Source organism: Seriola aureovittata, chromosome 20 (assembly GCF_021018895.1).
Source record: "Seriola aureovittata isolate HTS-2021-v1 ecotype China chromosome 20, ASM2101889v1, whole genome shotgun sequence".
Classification (NCBI taxonomy): Eukaryota; Metazoa; Chordata; class Actinopteri; order Carangiformes; family Carangidae; genus Seriola; species Seriola aureovittata.
In genome coordinates, this window is record NC_079383.1 from 8859267 (window position 1) to 8876248 (window position 16982).

Sequence of the window (16982 nt, forward strand, 5' to 3'; positions counted from 1 at the left end):
AGAGGCTTTGTGCTGCAGGAGTCTGAAAATGGACCATGTTATGAGTGTTGTTATTGCCACTGTGAATTTTATCAGAGCCAGAGGACTTAACCATAGGCAATTTGACGCTTTTTTATTGGACAATGACATTCATCATGGCCTTCCCTATCACACCGATGTGCGTTGGTTGAGCCGAGGCGCAATGCTCAAACATTTCTACAAATTACGCACAGAGATAGCCGAGTTCATGCAGAGTAAAGGGAAGCCTGTGGTGGAATTGGACGACCCAGAATGGACCAGGGACCTTGCCTTTTTAGTGGACATTACCGAACACCTAAATGTCTTGAATGTTAACATGCAAGGTCGCAACAAACTCGTCACGGAGTATTACGATAGTGTCCGTGCGTTTCAAAGTAAACTTGCGTTATGGAAGACGCAGCTCTGCAAGCGCCATGCAGCCCACTTCCCCTGTCTAAAAACTCTGCCTGACAATCATCAGAGTATGGACAAGTATGCAAACCTGCTTTCCGGACTCATGGATGAGTTTGACAATCGATTCACGGTTTTCACTGAACTGGAAAAGGACTTTGCGCTTTTTCGCTCTCCATTCACGACGGACGCTTCCGAGGTCCCAGAGCAGATGCAAATGGAGCTGATAGAGCTGCAGTGTTGCACGCTGTTGAAGGACAAGTACGCATCTGTTGCAATCCAATTATTCTACAGATCCTTGCCACCAGAGTACCCAGTTATCACGGCCTTTGCAGGTAAAATACTTTGCATGTTCGGGACAACATATTTATGTGAGCAGGCCTTTTCCGTGATGAATATTAATAAATCGAAAGTGCGTAATCGCCTGACACACGGACATCTCAATGATGTTCTGAAAATAGCGACTGCCCAGAACCTGTCCCCCGATATGGACAAGCTGGTTAAAGTTAAAAGGTGTCTGGCTTCGACAAGTAAAATGTAGCTGCAGGCTTGTCTCCCCATTTATCATAACTGATATGGGTGGGAGGGAATAAAAGGGGTTGGGGTTGACTAATGTAGGCTGTACAGTAGTCTAGTGCTGGGTGTGTAGAAATGTGGGTTGGAGTTTAAAGTTACTGATGATGACTGGCAAAGTTAATGTGCCATCTGCCAATGTTTGTTTAATTTAGGTCATATTTCATTTTTTAAGAACCTTTTTGTTTTACTTATTCCTACCGGATATTCAGTGCCTATTGTTGGATTACTTTATTCTGGCACTTACTTTCTGTGACTCTTTCTGTGGCGTAGTTATGCATTGGCATGTTTTCATGTGCAAGCCTTCAATAAATATGATGAAATAATTTAAGGTTTCATTTGTGTTATTTATAGGAAATGCGTTTTGTTGGCACCTTTTCTATTTTGTTCCATTTCAAATTTATAAATGTAGACTAGGGCTGTCAACGAATATTCTAAATTCGAATATATATTCAAATAGTTTTTTAAAAACAGACATTCGGAGGTGAAAATTAATATTCGTATTTGGAAAAACACACAGCCTGGTGCGGCCGTCTGCTTTGCGAGTGGGTAAAGTTGTTTTAGAAAGACAAAACGCCAAAAATGTGAATTAAATCAGATAATTTCGTTAGGTAAAAATGTGTTATGAACATATGTGTTAGTCATAGTTCCTAGTCGGACCCGTTTCAGTGACGGACCGAGCTGAGCAACAACCAAATCACACACGAGTCTGCTTCAAAACAGAGCTTGGTTAAATCTTTGTCTGTAATTACACGTCAGCTTTGTGTTTAGTTTGTGACGTACATGTTCACTTTAATAGTGCATTTTATTACGTTTGGAACTATCGGTTTTCATAAGTTACACTCGCGGTAAATTTCTGTTGTTTTACCGACGTAATATTTAACCTGCCCAGCAGGGGGCCTCGGCGCTACGACTCAGACTGATAGTGGATTTGTTGATTCATACTGATAACGGTGTAGCAGTGAGTTCTATTATACTGCAGATGTTTATTTAATTTCTATACATTAAGAGTATCTGTAGTTTATTGTGTAAATGTGTAACTTCATATTTTATGGTGTAAAAGACATTACAGACGTTACAGTTTTGTAATGTTTATTTTCTGTTTATTTCAGTCTACACAACTAATGGAGATAAACTCAATTGATGTTAACTGTCTGTCTGGCTGTACAAAGCTGACGTCGTATTGAAAGGGCAGAATAATATGCGTCTGCGGAGCTGCCCGGTGTGACTTTGAGCATGAAGCGGGAGACAAACAGTTTGAATATATGCGTTTTTTAGAGGGAATATTCGAATTTCGATTTTTGAGCAATTTTGACAGTCCTAGCATGGATAGGACAATGTTACGTTTTCAGAGGTTACTGTAACTTGCTTTAGGCGTCTATGTAATTGTAGGCCTCATTGTGGGGCTATTGTGGTGCCAATGCAATTTCTTTTTGATGTGTAGGCCTTAATGAATAATTTCAAACAGTGATGTTGAGTCAGTGTTTGGTCTTTTCAGTTCGGAAGTGTAATTCGGCCCGCTGAGGTCTCACTTGAAAAAAATCTGGCCCCCTGACCAATTTCACCCTGGCATCCCTGCTCTAGAGGATAAAGGGGTCCAGAGTGGTCCTTAGATGGCAGTATTGTAACGTGGTGGATATTTACCACAGAAATGATAAAATATATCTCAGCTTCCTTTTGGGCTACAGAAATAAATTTTGGATCATAATTTATAGAAATCTTTCCAGAATAATAATAATAAATGAAGCAAGAGAGAGCAGTAACAGCAATAGTAATGTAATGGCAACTGTAGAGCTGCTACTGATAAAAATAGAAATGACAGCTAATTACATTGATAATAATTATTATTAATTGTAGTATATTTCAGTCCGGATAGCAAGTGGAGCTATGCCTAAAGACAGCAGACTTCACTTAAGATTTAGTAAATATCACAATCCTCTACAGTCAAGTTACAACAACATCACACAGAGCGAGTGAGAGAGAGGGAGGGAGAGAGAGAGAAGCTAGCGCTAACTGCAAAGCTAAAGTATCTAGCAGATCTGAACAGCATGTAAACAACTGCTGAGTTAGTTAGTCGCTAAAAGGAGCAGAGTGCTCTGAGTGCTGGAGCAGAACTAGTGTAAGTTTAAATGTACAGCAGGAAGTTAGACTGTGATAACAGCAAGAAAGAAAATAGTAACATTAACTGAGTTCAGACAGAACAGCAATATACTCTACCAGTAACAGAAACTGAGATGGGACACCACACGTCAAAATGTGAACGGCATCACTACTATTAGTGAAAAGACATCAGTAGAAGTAAATCACTGTGTAAAAATGTTCTCAGATAAAAGAACAAAATAAGTCAGTTAAAATGTGAGTAAATGTGTTACTGCGTTACATTTGAAAATTGGGAGAGAGGGGTAAAGCATGTTATAGGGTGATAATAATAATAATATACGATAAAACTATCAAATTAAAGAACATCTTAAGGTTACCAGATATATCAGTTCCCGGGTGAGAACAGCAAGGAAATCAACCAATTAATTGGATATGAGTCTATTTAGCCAATAAAAATCAGCTTTGTCCATTTCTCCCCGGAAAATGCGTTTATAGTGTGTATGTGTGAGATGTCTGCTGCAGTTACAACAACACCACACCGAGCGAGCGAGAGAGAGAAGCTGGTGCTAACTGCTAAGCTAAAGTAACTAGCAGATCTGAACAGCATGTAAACAACTGCTGAGTTAGTGAAAGTCGCTAAAAGGAGCAGGGAACTCCTGAGTCCTGGAGCAGAACTAGTGTAAGTTTGAATGTAAAGCAGGTAGTTAGACACTTGTGATGAAGAAAACAGCAACATTAACTGCGTTCAGACAGAACAGCAATAAACTCTACCAGTAACAGAAACTGATTGAAGATGGGACAACACACTGACGTCAGCACGTCAACATGTGAAGTGATGTGTGAAGAATGAAATATGTGGCCGTGAAGCAGTTCTAGAGCTTCTACAAATACAAACCCATTATAAAGTCTGAAACTGTGTAAAAATGACACAAAATGTAAACTGCGATTTTGTGTAAACCATAATAGTTGTCAAAAATATCAATTTAACCCAAAAGAGTCTCAAGTCTTGTGACCCATTTAACATTTCAACCATTTTTCTACGTTGAAGTATGACGATTTCAAAGATTATGAACAGTATCACAAAACTTGAAGGAAAGGATTTCCCGAAGAAGCTGAAAGTTTTGATAGTTGAACGGTTTATGTAGCACAAAGTATGCAGGAGTAGTTAACAACTGAAGGAAAGTAAAAGTGTAACAGTAACAGTGTTACTGTCATCTCTATGAGTACTAACTTGTACACTGTATCTGTGTGTGTGTGTTTGTTTGTGTGTGTGTGCGTTGACATGAACTAACTTTAGTCAATAGTATGAACGGGAGGCGGACTCGCAACTACTGAAACAAAGACCGTCATCTATCCCCCACACCTAACAGATCACCACCCGTTAAAATATTTAATAGGTTTTTATGTAATTAGCATGTGGTTTGTTTCATTGAGCTTCATTATTTCAGAGTTTATCTGGTCTCTCTCTCTCTCCCTCTCTCTCTTTTACTGTAGCAGATGTTTTATATACACTATGGTTGCCACTGGAGTGGACCTCCCTGGAAGGACATCGCATTCGTCAGGGCACAAAAGATTCTGGGCCTTGTAGTAGGCTATTTTACAGTATTGAGTAATACAGAAAATGTCACCCATTTTCACTGATCCCTATGACCATATAGACTGTGATGGAAAGCAACAAAGCTAATTAGTGCCACGGGGGCTCAGCTCCGAGGCACTCCTCTACAGCTAGAATAGCTGAGAAGAGTGCCTCGGGGCGGCATCTATTAATATTCCTTCGGGCTTATTATTATTCTTCCGCCAAATTTTGGCGCGTAACTTGTCCCGCAGCTTTGAGAAAACCCCGGTAATATATACATCAAAACGTGCGTCTTGATCCCGAAAGAGGTGCTATGACTTTTGGTGTTAAAATTCCAATTTTTCCCAAAGCTATTCCCAAAATACTGGGAATAAATAATGCATTAGGAATGCATTGGAATTTTCTTTAGAGAACCACAAAATTTCACCTTTTTTCTGAGTCACCCAGCTCGGCTGTGAAGTAGTGCGTGAAGCAGTAAAAAATAACCTTTATTTTTATTTTTAACTCGAGCTCGCGGCCAAACCGTAAAAAGGAGACAAATAATTCTTTCTCAAAATGTAGACATAGTTGTTGGGATTCATAAAATGTAACTGTGACAGGCAGGGTCTGCACAAAATTTAAACGGGGGTGCCGAGTCCGGCAGCAATACCTGTCTCACTCTCATTGACACCTAATGTAATCGTCTTTTTTTTTACAAAAGAATCTCTCTCTGTCTTCGCACTGAGCTTACTCACTCATTTTAAGGAATATCTGAATAAAATAGAGACTGTAGAAACTTCTGGCTTCAGTGTCTGGCACGGTCTTTTCGGTTTATGAAAAGAAGTAACGGTTTTCTCATAATTTGCAGTTGTTTTGAAGCCATGTAGAAGCCAAATTCTGGGCAGATTTTCACATTGCCATGGCAACGGCAGCTCCTGACCTGTGTGCGTGCGTGCGCCTAGCAACCACATAACCAACTCTCCAAGCTCCGCTAGCTTTACATTAGCCGCATGTTAGGTCTTAAATTACATTTAGTTAGGTCTTAAATATGTAAGTCCATTTACTGCTTCCTTCGTTGCTTTTTTTTTTTGTTTTGTTAAAAGAGTGAATGAAGTTGTGACGGTCTCCGCTGAGACAGAGGAGAGGAGAAGCTACTAGCCCTCTCTCGCTGTCACTTCTAGTCGCGTTGCTCTCCTCCCCAGTAATGTTAAATTTAGCACAGAAAGAAACATAATAGTGGTAATTTAAATGGCGGTTCATGGGATTTATTAACCCTCAGGGGTCCCTCTGTCCTTTTTTGGACATTTTCTTCACTTTTCTTTTTTGATTTGCTGATCATTTTGGCTGTGTTACAGCTGAAGGTATGGATTTCTGCAAGAAAGTGTCTTTTTTGACATATTTTTAAAATCTAATGTCAGTTACTGTTACAGGTCTATTATACACTGGTAACACATTTTGTACCCTCTGGGGTTCCTCGCGTCCAAAAAAGGACACACAAATAAAATGCTATAAGATCATCATATATCAATATTTTTTTCTGCTTTTTTTGCATAAATCTCTTAAACCACTTCAGTTCTGCTCAAACCTATCAAATGTTTATTAGTTTTCGGGATTTTAACCCTTTAAATGCCAGTTTGAAGACATGTCGCCTCTTGTTTTATTAATAAAAACAACACAGATTATGAGATATTTCCCACATAATACATGATGGAGGGATGTGACATTGTTTTATATCAGAGTCTTTTATATCAAGACATTTCTCAAAACCAGAATATGATCAGGGTGACTTTTGAACACTGGAAATAAATCATGTACTCATCCCGGCAGTAGCCCCCGTGGCACTCAAAATTTCCCTGGAATTTTCTAGTTTACTCTAGTACTGTATACTGAAGTAAAATTTTGTGGTACTTTTACCACAAAAGTAAAAGTACCACTCTCTCTCTCTCTCTTCTCGAGAGTCTGGCTGTTGAAGACAGAGCTCAAACAAATCTATGGGAGAAACGGGTCAGTGAACCTCTCAAACTCCTGCCATTTAGTACAAAACAGTACATAATATCAGCAAAATTATCACATGCTCAACACCACAAGACTCTCCTAAACACCTCTATGTGGTTTTGGTTTCTAGAGCCAAAAATGTGGAAATAGGAGCGAGTTACAAAAAAGGGTCAGTTATGGTTCTCCCCTGAAATCAGCTCCTAAATTTGCATTGCAGTCTATGGGACAGTTAGAGGGTACCTCCCATCAGTTTGAGGCTGACAGTTTAAATTCTGTTAGTCTCTGTGCTAAGGTAGTCAGTTTATATGAACAAGGACAAATTTCTCTACTAATGAGGTAGAAATGATGTGTCAAGATTGAAATATGTCGCCATGAGGACGAGTTGCACTGATTTTTTCAGACAAATTTTATAGCTTCTCCCACGCGATGTCATCCACTGTGGCCCTGAACATTCCGTGCAATACACACCCATTATAAACTGAGAAATGATCTGAAAAAAGCATGAACCTAAAACTGTAATAATTCAAAAACTGTACAAGATATCAAAGAGTTGAATACAAGTCCAATAGCTGAAAGGCTTGTGAACATTTTAGTTTGAATGAAGTCTGTGGCTGAAAGTATGCTGAAGTAGTTGAAGCCCGTTCCTGATATGCACTACAATGGCTGTGTCATCTGAGTATTTCTGGATGTGGCAGGACTCAGAGTTGTATTTAAAGTCTGCCATATAAAGGGTGAACAGGAACAGAGCCAGAACAGTCCCCCCAGTGCTGCTCATCCTTCCCTGAGACACAGTTATCCAGCCTGACATATGTGGTCCTCTTGTCAGGTAATCCTCAATCCAGGACGTGAAGCAGGGATCCACCCCTATCCCTTCCAGCTTGTCTTTAAGAATGGCGGATTGGATGGTGTTAAATTTCCATGAGAAATCAAAGAACATAATCCTCATGTAACCACCTGGCACATCCAAGTAAGAATGGGCCCGATGGAGCATGTAAAGGACGGCATCATCCACTCCAATATGTTCTTTGTAGGCAAACTGTAAGGGGTCAAGTGCATGTTCAATCTGTGGCCTCAGAAGGTGGAGAAGCAGCTGCTCCAGGGTGCTCATGATGTGGGATGTGAGGGCCACCGGTCTGTAGTCATTTATCTCAGTCGGTCGTCCTACTTTAGGTACTGGAACAAGACGTGATGTTTTCCACAGGACCGGGACCCTCCCTGTTTGTATGCCTAAGTTAAAGATCCTGTGGAGAGACTCAGCTAGCTGGGCTGCACAGTCCTTTAAGAGCCTCGGACACAAACCATCCGGGCCTGTTGCTTTTCCAGGACACAGCCTCTTGAACTCCGGTTTCAACACAAACCTGAGCTTCTGCCTGTCTCCATCCCTGAAGGCCTCCTTTTTCTGGTTGAGGAGGGTCTTGATGTTACTGGTGATCCAAGGTTTGTTGTTTGGAAAGCAGTGTACAGTCCTTGCTGGTATTACAGTGTCTATACAGAAGTTAATATAGTCTGTGGTACATTCAACCATTCTATCAAGGTCAGAGTCCTTGCTGTTATCATTTTCCTGTGACTCCAACAGGACATACCAATCTGTGCACTCAAATCAGTCTTTTAGAGACTCACTGGCCTCCGGGGTCCAGTTCCTGAATGAGCGGGTGGTTGCAGCATGCCTCAGTACACAGGGCTTGTAGGAAGGCTGAAGGAAAAACAGATTATGTTATATTACATTGTTATTATCTGATCTGCCAAGTGGTGGTAGAGCTGAAGCAGTGTAGGCCTCATTGACATTTGCATACAACAGATCAAGTGCCTTATTTTCTCTTGTGGGACAGTCAACATACTGAGTGAAGCCAGACAGGTGAGAGATGAGAGTGACATGGTTAAAATCCCCCGATATTGCAATGAATGTATCAGGGTGCTGGGTCACTACTCATGCAACAGTCTCATGGATGACGTCACACGTGGCTCCAGGCTCAGCTCGTGGTTGAATGCAAATAACAATGTGTGATGATGATGTGTGAGAACTCCCTCTGTACATAGTACGGTCTAAGACCAACTACCAACAGTTCAATTTCCCAACAGCAGATCTTCTCCTTCACTGTGATGTGACTGGGGTTGCACCATCTTTTGTTCACAAGCAGAACCAGTCCTCCACCTTTATTCTTCCCACTTGTTCTAGCGTACTGCAGTGAAGCAGGGTAAATCCACACAACGGTCGGGAGTGTTGTCGTTTAACCAGGTCTCTGTGAAACACATGAGACTACACTCACGATATGTTCAATGCTTCTTCACAAGTGCCTCCAGTTCATCACACTTGTTGGCCAGGGAGTTGACATTTCCCATGAGGATAGATGTAGAAAAGGCTTATATCTCCATCTCCTAGCCTTTAGCTTAGCCCTGGCTCTGCATCCACGGAACGGCTTCTTCAGCTCAGCCAGTATGGGATGTTTAACTCCATATCTGGTAAACTTTAAAGCCAGGAGTTCTTCCTTTTTGTACATTATTTTCTCCACTTTCAGACGAAACGACAAAGTAGAATAAAAAACATCAATCGACAAAAAAATATACTCATATATACAAATATATTGCAAAAAACTATGAGCAATGCGGACTTGCTGCCACTTGTTGCCAGCGCATCATTTGAATACATCTGATAATCTACAGAACAAGCTGAACGTTTTGATAGTTGAATGGTTTCTGTTTGAAAAAGTATGAAGGAGTAGTTAGAGACCGTGGAAAGGCGGAAGAAGTAAGACTAATAAAATATAAAGATTTGAAAAACAATAGTGTGAATGCCTCAGTTATAAAAGTTCTCACAGACACAGACCCTGCTCTTAGTGTCAATGGCAGAGAGAGCTTAACGTTTTTAAGTGTGGTTCAGTCTTTTGCATGTAAGAGCGGAAACACGAGCGATCTCTGGAAACATCCAGTGAAAGTCTGTTACCAATCCCATGGGACTTTTGGGAAAGTTTTGCAGGGTTTTATTATCTTCTACATGTTTCTCCAAAGTCTAGTTTCTGTGATTGGTATTTACATGTATCCTTGTGATGCGCGATGCTTCATGATGCCTTGTGAGTAATACTATCTGAATACTCCAACATCATGTGACATTGACAGAAAGAGTAGATACTGGGAAGAACAGTTTCCATTTAGGTCCAGCAACGGAAACCCTGAACCTCATCTAAACTTGTCCCTATTTTTCACCTTAACCCAAAATCTCACTTATCCACACCTTTTAATGTATATCTCTAGATTTCTTTTCACTAAGTTGTACCACTTGAAACTCAGATGTTTTAGTGTCACATTTAGGGATGTTTATTTTCAATTTTCCTTCTGACCAATAGCTGATGCTTGTTAACTGACCATTGACAGTTAATGAATGTCTGTAATGCCTTAAAAAATACTAATACACAGGGGTTAAAGTGGGCTGGAGCGATCTGGAACAGCAAATCTGTTTTCAATTAATAAGTAAATAAATCTGGAGTGTTGAAACAGAGAGTGAGACAGACGAGCAGATGCACACACACACACAGGCAGGTGAGAAATCCCTCCTGCCAGATCATCACACAAGGCGATGGTCCTTTTAATTTCATCGTTGCAGAAGAAGCGATGCCCCACTTAACCAGGAACACATAAAAGTTCCATGTTATAAATTCACGAGGTTATTATAAAGATCAGCTTTAAGTGTGATTAAACAAGACTAGGTCAAAACCTAGTATATGGCTGAAATCCTGATTTCATTACTGCGACGTCATCTAACAAAATCACCAAACACGAGTTAAAGACAAAGATTGAGCTGTGATTTCGGTTATAATTACTTATAAAATGATCACTCAGAGAGAAAGTTAGAAGAGACATGATATCTTTCTTTTTTTAAGTTATTTTTTATTATCTCGTTGTGAGAGAGACGGGAAAATTGGGGAGAGAAAAAGAGGATGACCCACAGCAAACTTCCCTCTCTCCCTCCCTCTCTCCTGCTGTGTCTCTCTGTTCGGTTTAGTTATTCCTCTGCCTCCTTTAATCATAATGGTACATGTAATGAAGTAGTTTATTTGCCGTAATGGAGGCTAGGCTCAATGTATTAAAACCGCTCCTCCGCTTCCCTGCAATTCCCAAGCATTCAGGTAACCAGAGCGGCTCGGTAGACTGCAGCTTGGCACGCCGCTGACCAGTGGGGGAAATATCATCAGTCAGTCCGTGACATCGCAGATTTTAGGGCTTTGATGGAACATGTCTCCAGCACAGTTTGCAGTGCACATTGCTCTGTTTTTAGTCAGACTGTAAATAGCCAAAATATCTCCAAACTACTGAAATTAAGTGGCCTCTCTTGTCGACGATATCTCTGTCCTTCAAGCTGCGTTCCACTTTTTCTTCAGTGTAGCTCATTTTGCCTTATTTGCTTACTCCGATCCAACTTCAAGCCTGTCAGCCACTGCGTGCATCTGTAAATAATATCACGTGCTGGCCTGCATTTATACCTCTCACCGTGCATCGTAATTTGCGCAACGCAGACCTCTATTCCTGCGACGATTGGCCATTCCTGAGTCATTGGTGGGCATGCTATAAGCATGGAATTTAATTATATCCAATGTTTATGGAACATTTTTAATATTTCTATCAAGGAAAATAATTTTGCGATAATTATTGTTATCGTTTTATCACCCAGCCCTACTAGCCGTATTACATTTTAAGTGATAACTAGAAAATTCCAGGGAAATTTTGAGTGCCACGGGGGCCACTGCCGGGATGAGTACATGATTTATTTCCAGTGTTCAAAAGTCACCCTGATCATATTGTGGTTTTGAGAAATGTCTTGATATAAAAGACTCTGATATAAAACAATGTCACATCCCTCCATCATGTATTATGTGGGAAATATCTCATATTCTGTGTTGTTTTTTTTAATAAAACAAGAGGGAACATGTCTTCAAACTGGCATTTAAAGGGTTAAAATCCTGAAAACTAATAAACATTTGGTAGGTTTGAGCAGAACTGAAGTGGTTTAAGAGATGTATGCAAAAAAAAGCAGAAAAAAATATTGATATATGATGATTTTATAGCATTTTCTTTGTGTGTCCTTTTTTGGACGCGAGGAACCCCAGAGGGTACAAAATGTGTTACCAGTGTATAATAAACCTGTAACAGTAACTGACATTAGATTCTAAAAATATGTCAAAAAAGACACTTTCTTGCAGAAATCCATACCTTCAGCTGTAACACAGCCAAAATGATCAGCAAATCAAAAAAGAAAAGTGAAGAAAATGTCCAAAAAAGGACAGAGGGACCCCTGAGGGTTAATAAAGCCCATGAACCGCTATTTTTAAATTACCACTATTATTTTTTTTTCTGTGCTAAATTTAACATTACTGGGGAGGAGAGCAACGCGACTAGAAGTGACAGCGAAAGAGGGCTAGTAGCTTCTCCTCTCCTCTGTCTCAGCGGAGACCGTCACAACTTCATTCACTCTTTTAACAAAACAAAAAAAAAGCAACGAAGGAAGCAGTAAATGGACTTACATATTTAAGACCTAACTAAATGTAATTTAAGACCTAACATGCGGCTAATGTAAAGCTAGCGGAGCTTGGAGAGTTGGTTATCTGGTTGCTAGGCGCATACACGCACGCACGCACACAGGTTAGGAGCTGCCGTTGCCATGGCAATGTGAAAATCTGCCCAGAATTTGGCTTCTACATGGTTTCAAACAACTGCAAATTATGAGAAAACCGTTACTTCTTTTCAAAAACTGAAAAGACCGTGCCAGACACTGATGCCATAAGTTTCTACAGTCTCTATTTTATTCAGATATTCCTTAAAATGAGCGAGTAAGCTCAGTGCGAAGACAGAGTGAGATTCTTTTGAAAAAAAAAAGACGATTACATTAGGTGTCAATGAGAGTGAGACAGGTATTGCTGCAGGACTCGGCACCCCCGTTTAAATTTTGTGCAGACCCTGCCTGTCAAAGTTACATTTTATGAATCCCAACAACTATGTCTACATTTTGAGAAAGAATTATTTGTCTCCTTTTTACGGTTTGGCCGCGAGCTCGAGTTAAAAATAAAAATAAAGGTTATTTTTTTACTGCTTCACGCACTCTAGCCAACTGACGCTTTCACTCTAACTTGGAAGAAAAAGTGATTTGCACTCCTCCTTTGAGTGCTCACAGTTTGAAAAGTTTACATGTTATGTAAAAACAGTTCCTGTCTTTTTGAGAGAGCAGAAGTTTTCCTCCGTTTTATAGTTTGAATCACATTTCTACGTGCAGGTATGAGAGAGCTGGGTGACTCAGAAAAAAGGTGCAATTTTGTAGAAAAAAGGTTGGTTTCTAAAGAATATTCCAATGCATTTCTAATGCATTATTTATTCCCAGTTTTTTGGGAATAACTTTGGGAAAAATTGGAATTTTAACACCAAAAGTCATAGCACCCCTTTCGGGATCAAGACGCACGTTTTGATGTATATATTACCGGGGTTTTCTCAAAGCTGCGGGACAAGTTACGTGCTGAAATTTGGCGGAAGAATAATAAACCCGAAACAGAATATTATATATTCTATATATTATATACACGCCCCAAGGCACTCCTCTCAGCTATTCTAGCTGTAGAGGAGTGCCTCGGAGCTGAGCACCCGTGGCACTAATAAGCATTTGGATACTTGAGTTGTGTGACACAAGGGTGAAATAATTGAGTGAAAAGGTAACTTACTATGATTGGTTGAATTCCATAGTACAGGAGAATATCAGCTAAGGTGAATTGGTTTTCTGCCAAGTAGACCTTGTCTTGCAAGTAAAGGTTGAGATCCTGAAAGAGAAATTTCAAAACATAATCAGTTATGCAAGTTAGCTTATTACAATGCATTATGGTAAGTATTTGGTATACAGAAGGTGGTCCGTGGTTGTGGTTTGCGCAGTTGGTCATGTATTGATTGGTCAGGTGCTTGTGGTTTGATGTTTCTTGCTTTCTCTTATATTTCTTGTTTATACACACTCCACATTGTTACTGATGTCTTTTTATAATTTCACCTTATCTACAAATAGAACAATCATTCACTCCATTGCAATAGGGCCATGCCATATCATACTGTCTAAGATAACACCGGTATAAATTTTTACGTGATAAAAAAAGTGTCATCTAGTGATATCAATGATAAAGTGGAACCAACAACAACATGAGCCCAAACATGTCTGAGATCAAGAGCAGAGTGTCAGCCACCTATGGCGATTTAGTACCTAAAAAGGGAGCTACATCAATAGTATGGAAGTGGTTTGGATACAAGAAGTCAGACCTACTACAAAGCACAATACTTTGCAAAATATGCAAGAAAACTGTTACCGTTAAAGGTGGAAACACAACAAACCTGTTTCACCAGTTAGGCAAAAACACATTGTCAAGTTCAACCAGGCTATGAAGGCACGCGACGAGGAGATGCTAACAGCTGGTGATGTGCGGCCCAAAAGTAAACAAATCAAATCAACTGAGCATCGCTGGAGCACTCGCTAATTGCTCTCCATATGACAGGAAGAGCAAACGTTGGATGGAAATTACTGATACGGTTACATATTGCTTAGCCAAGGATATGATGCCAATCCAAATGGTGGAAAAGGAGGGCTTTAAGCAACTGGTTAAAAAGTTCAACCCAAGATACAACATCCCAGGTAGAAAATATTTTTCAAAAACATCCTTGAGTGTGATGTACGACGCATGCCGCGACAAACTAGCAGCTACACTATCGTCTGTGGAGTTTTTTGCCTCAACCACGGACATGTGTTTGAGCTGAACCGTGGAACCATATATCTATATGGTATATATGTATAGCCTGACCGTGCACTACATTGACAACGAATGGAAGTTACACAGCTCCTGCCTTGTGAAAGTTTCTTTCCTGAGGATCACCTGGGCGAAAATATTGCAAGTGGTTTAAGGGAGTGTCTTAACTTCTGGCATCTACATGAGGACAAACAGGTGTGTGTGACAACAGACAGCGGGGCCAATGTTGTTAAAGCCATTGCTCTCAATAACTGGACCAGACTGACACACTTTGGCCATCGTCTGCACAGTGGTATTAGTAAGTTTCCTTTACCATTAAAAAAAACCCCAAAACTTCCCAAAAAGTCAAGTAAGAACAAATCCAAAAATCATAATCCTCTCTTCTATAACCCCCCATCCCGATGCATATTCATAATAGCAGGCAGTCCCAAAACAATTACTGTCATGGATGATATTTAGGGAGAGGGTTTGTGTTTGTGTGTGTGTGTGTGTGTGTGTGTGTGTGTGTGTGTGTGTGTTTGTGTGTGTGTGTGTATGAGGGAGAGAGAGAGGGAGACTAACTATTTTCCTTTATCTTCAGAGAAAGATGTTAAGGACCCCAGGATTGACAGAGCAGTGGGAGTTGGAAAAAAGATTGTGGCTGCCTTTGCTCACAGCTGGAAGCGGCAGCGATGCTCAAGTGAAAATGGGCCTACCTTAGCACAAACTGGTCACAGAATCTCCCATGGCAAGATGTTGAGGTTCTTGATTCTGTGAGCAAGGCTCTAGGTCCTCTCCTTGAATTCACTGACGCATTCTCTGCTGAAGACTATGTCATCATGCATGAAACCTGTTCTTCACTTATTAGTGCCACGGGTGCTCAGCTCCGAGGCACTCCTCTACAGCTAGAATAGCTGAGAGGAGTTAATCTTCTGTTTCGTGTTTATTATTCTTCCGCCAAATTTCGGCGCGTAACTCGTCCCGCAGCTTTGAGAAAATATATATATATACACCAAAACGTGCGTCTTGATCCCGCAAGGGGTGCTATGACTTTTGGTCTTAAAATTCCAATTTTTCCCAAAGTTATTCCCAAAAAACTGGGAATAAATAATGCATTAGAAATGCATTGGAATTTTCTTTAGAAACCCACCTTTTTTCTACAAAATTGCACCTTTTTTCTGAGTCACCCAGCTCTCTCATACCTGCACGTAGAAATGTGATTCAAACTATAAAACGGAGGAAAACTGTTTTTACATAACATGTAAACTTTTCAAACTGTGAGCACTCAAAGGAGGAGTGCAAATCACTTTTTCTTCCAATTTAGAGTGAAAGCGTCAGTTGGCTAGAGTGCGTGAAGCAGTAAAAAATAACCTTTATTTTTATTTTTAACTCGAGCTTGCGGCCAAACCGTAAATAGGAGACAAATAATTCTTTCTGAAAATGTAGACATAGTTGTTGGGATTCATAAAATGTAACTTTGACAGGAAGGGTCTGCACAAAATTTAAACGGGGTGCCGAGTCCGGCAGCAATACCTGTCTCACTCTCATTGACACCTAATGTAATTGTCTTTTTTTTTTCAAAAGAATCTCTCTCTGTCTTCGCACTGAGCTTACGCACTCATTTTCAGGAATATCTGAATAAAATAGAGACTGTAGAAACTTCTGGCTTCAGTGTCTGGCACGGTCTTTTCAGTTTTTGAAAAGAAGTAACGGTTTTCTCATAATTTGCAGTTGTTTTGAAGCCATGTAGAAGCCAAATTCTGGGCAGATTTTCACATTGCCATGGCAACGGCAGCTCCTGACCTGCGTGCGCCTAGCAACCAGATAACCAACTCTCCAAGCTCTGCTAGCTTTACATTAGCCGCATGTTAGGTCTTAAATTACATTTAGTTAGGTCTTAAATATGTAAATCCATTTACTGCTTCCTTCGTTGCTTTTTTTTTTTGTTTTGTTAAAAGAGTGAATGAAGTTGTGACGGTCTCCGCTGAGACAGAGGAGAGGAGAAGCTACTAGCCCTTTCTCGCTGTCACTTCTAGTCACGTTGCTCTCCTCCCCAGTAATGTTAAATTTAGCACAGAAAAAAACATAATAGTGGTAATTTAAATAGCGGTTCATGGGATTTATTAACCCTCAGGGGTCCCTCTGTCCTTTTTTGGACATTTTCTTCACTTTTCTTTTTTGATTTGCTGATCATTTTGGCTGTGTTACAGCTGAAGGTATGGATTTCTGCAAGAAAGTGTCTTTTTTGACATATTTTTAAAATCTAATGTCAGTTACTGTTACAGGTCTATTATACACTGGTAACACGTTTTGTACCCTCTGGGGTTCCTCGCGTCCAAAAAAGGACACACAAAGAAAATGCTATAAAATCATCATATATCAATATTTCTTTCTGCTTTTTTTGCATAAATCTCTTAAACCACTTCAGTTCTGCTCAAACCTACCAAATGTTTATTAGTTTTCAGGATTTTAACCCTTTAAATGCCAGTTTGAAGACATGTTGCCTCTTGTTTTATTAAAAAAACCAACACAGAATATGAGATATTTCCCCACATAATACATGATGGAGGGATGTGACATTGTTTTATATCAGAGTCTTTTATATCAAGACA

The 16982-nt window shown here is 40.1% G+C and overlaps 1 protein-coding gene across 3 annotated transcripts in view; it reads right to left on the reverse strand.

The window, feature by feature from the left end:
- Window positions 1-16982, reverse strand: part of eef1e1 (eukaryotic translation elongation factor 1 epsilon 1) — a 32880-nt gene that overhangs the window by 5575 nt on the left and 10323 nt on the right. The window contains exons 3-4 of one of the 3 annotated variants that reach the window (XM_056364462.1): window positions 13330-13425; window positions 8176-8324 (exon numbers count right to left, since the gene is read on the reverse strand). The exons of 1 other annotated variant lie outside the window; for it this stretch is intronic. In XM_056364462.1, the coding sequence (XP_056220437.1) occupies window positions 8232-8324; window positions 13330-13425 (189 nt within the window). In that variant the 3' untranslated portion in view covers window positions 8176-8231. Of the gene's footprint in view, window positions 1-8175; window positions 8325-13329; window positions 13426-16982 lie in introns of those variants that run through there. One more of the 3 variants, XM_056364461.1, reaches the window with a different exon arrangement.